Source organism: Diceros bicornis, chromosome 5 (assembly GCF_020826845.1).
Source record: "Diceros bicornis minor isolate mBicDic1 chromosome 5, mDicBic1.mat.cur, whole genome shotgun sequence".
Lineage (NCBI taxonomy): Eukaryota > Metazoa > Chordata > Mammalia > Perissodactyla > Rhinocerotidae > Diceros > Diceros bicornis.
In genome coordinates, this window is record NC_080744.1 from 25,861,555 (window position 1) to 25,863,448 (window position 1,894).

The 1,894-nt window shown below is 42.5% G+C and overlaps 1 gene segment (V, D, J or C); it reads right to left on the bottom strand.

The window, feature by feature from the left end:
• Window positions 1–567: 567 nt before the first annotated feature.
• On the bottom strand, window positions 568–1,140 carry LOC131405452 (T cell receptor alpha variable 14/delta variable 4-like). The segment is given in 2 exon segments: window positions 568–923; window positions 1,092–1,140. Coding segments are annotated over 2 exon segments (405 nt in total).
• Window positions 1,141–1,894: the final 754 nt, after the last annotated feature.

The window sequence follows — 1,894 nt, forward strand, 5'->3', positions numbered from 1 at the left end:
CTTGTTAAAAACTAATTCTTATCAAAGATGAGGACTGCGGGCCCTAGTTGGACTACCATTGGCCCAGACCCCTTTGTTTTGTCACTTCTTCACAGATTTACGGTTTCTTTGTCGGTTTAATTCTTAGGCCTGCCAGGGAGTCAAAGAGGGTAGAGGAGAATTTTTCCTCCCCCACCTAATATATACTCAATAAATATTTATTGAACAAATTCATCTGAAAATCCAACATTCACTCGCATTTTTTCTGATTTTTCAGTCATATGTTGCTGAACTTCCTTAGCAAATTCTTCTAGCATAACGAATCACCAAATGTCATAGATTTTATGTGACTGTTCATTCTCTTCAATCTTTGGTCAAAAATTCTGTATGTCTACATTAAAGCCAGTGATTCAGGGATAAGGAAGTTTTTGATAAATGACAACTCTGGACAGGGTCTATGAACCTAGAAAGATATTTTCTTAGAATGAGTGTTTTCTCTCTAGCACTACACCTCTGCTGCCACAGCCCTAGCCACTTCCTCTCTGTGATGGCAATTCCCTGCCTTGGTCCCCACAGCAGGTGCGTGTATCAAGCAGAGCCCTGGGGTTTTGGTACACCTCCTTCCAATACACCTCTCACTGTGGGCTCACTCAGGGCACAGAAATACACTGCAGAGTCCTCCAGCTGTGAAGCTGAGATGACAAGGTTGATGGATTTGTTTGCCTTCTGGAAAATCAATGAGTAGCGACCTTCTGTGGAACTTTGCTGGCTATAGGAATCCTGACGAATAAGAAACATCATCGCCCCACTGCTGGGCTGCTTGTACCAGAAGAGACTATAACTTCTATCATTGGTATCATATGTGCAGTTCGGGGTCACAGCCTCCTTCTCCTGCACTAACATTGCCAGTTGGGCTTGAGTTACTTTCTGGGCAATACTGGATCCTGAAGGAAAAAAAGATAGAATCAGAATGTTTTGGGATAAATGGTGTGGGACAAAAAAATTCTGTTTTACACCCTACTACCCCTCCTTCCCAGGGTTCCCACAAGGCACTGGCTGTACCTCTGGTCCTTAAGTCAGAGGAGGCACATTCCCACTGGGACCATCCCTACCTAGCCACATTGAAGCCATCACCACCTTCAGAAGGCTGGAGAACACCATGTTTGAGTGTTTCCACTTGACAGATAATATCTTGTTCTTCAATTTCAGAGCTCTGCACTGTGAGATGAGCCTCACAGAGTGAGGGAAGAATTACTGGGTATGTGCTGCTGCTGCCCCAGGTCAGGAAACAGGGGTTTCCTGGTATGACAGGTTGGTGTGAGTCACATCAAACTTCTCTATGCACTGGCTGAGAGACTCACCCAACCAAACTTCCTTGTACATTAACCAACTCTTAAATTGATAACAATTGCATCTGAAAATAAACATGAGTAAAATTTTATATTAAAAGTATGATTGATGATTCAATCTACTGCTGTGTTCAGTCATTGTACCTGTAATGGAACTGAGTGGGTGACACCTGTTTAGAAATACTACGTGTAACGGATTATGGAAACAGCATAAGATGTCATAATCAGATATCCTCACAGCTATGTATGCTCTTGTTTCACCTAAGGTAGAAATAAATCACTTTATGATAAGAAGGCAAAGCTTGCTGGACTAATCACTGTTGCTCTTTCGATCTGTCTATTGTTACAGCAATATTCCTCCTCACTCTCAATGTCTGTTAAGTTGCCTATTTTGGGCCAAAAGCAGAAGAATCTAATCACAACTTGCTGAAAAGTTGAGACGGAAGCCCCTCAGACATTAACTCCCGTCACAAAGTTCTCCATCTGTTTTCTTTTTAGTTTTGACAGCCCGGGTCTATTCATACAGACCAGAATAGACACCAGAGTTTGGTCGTTGGGTTATCCAA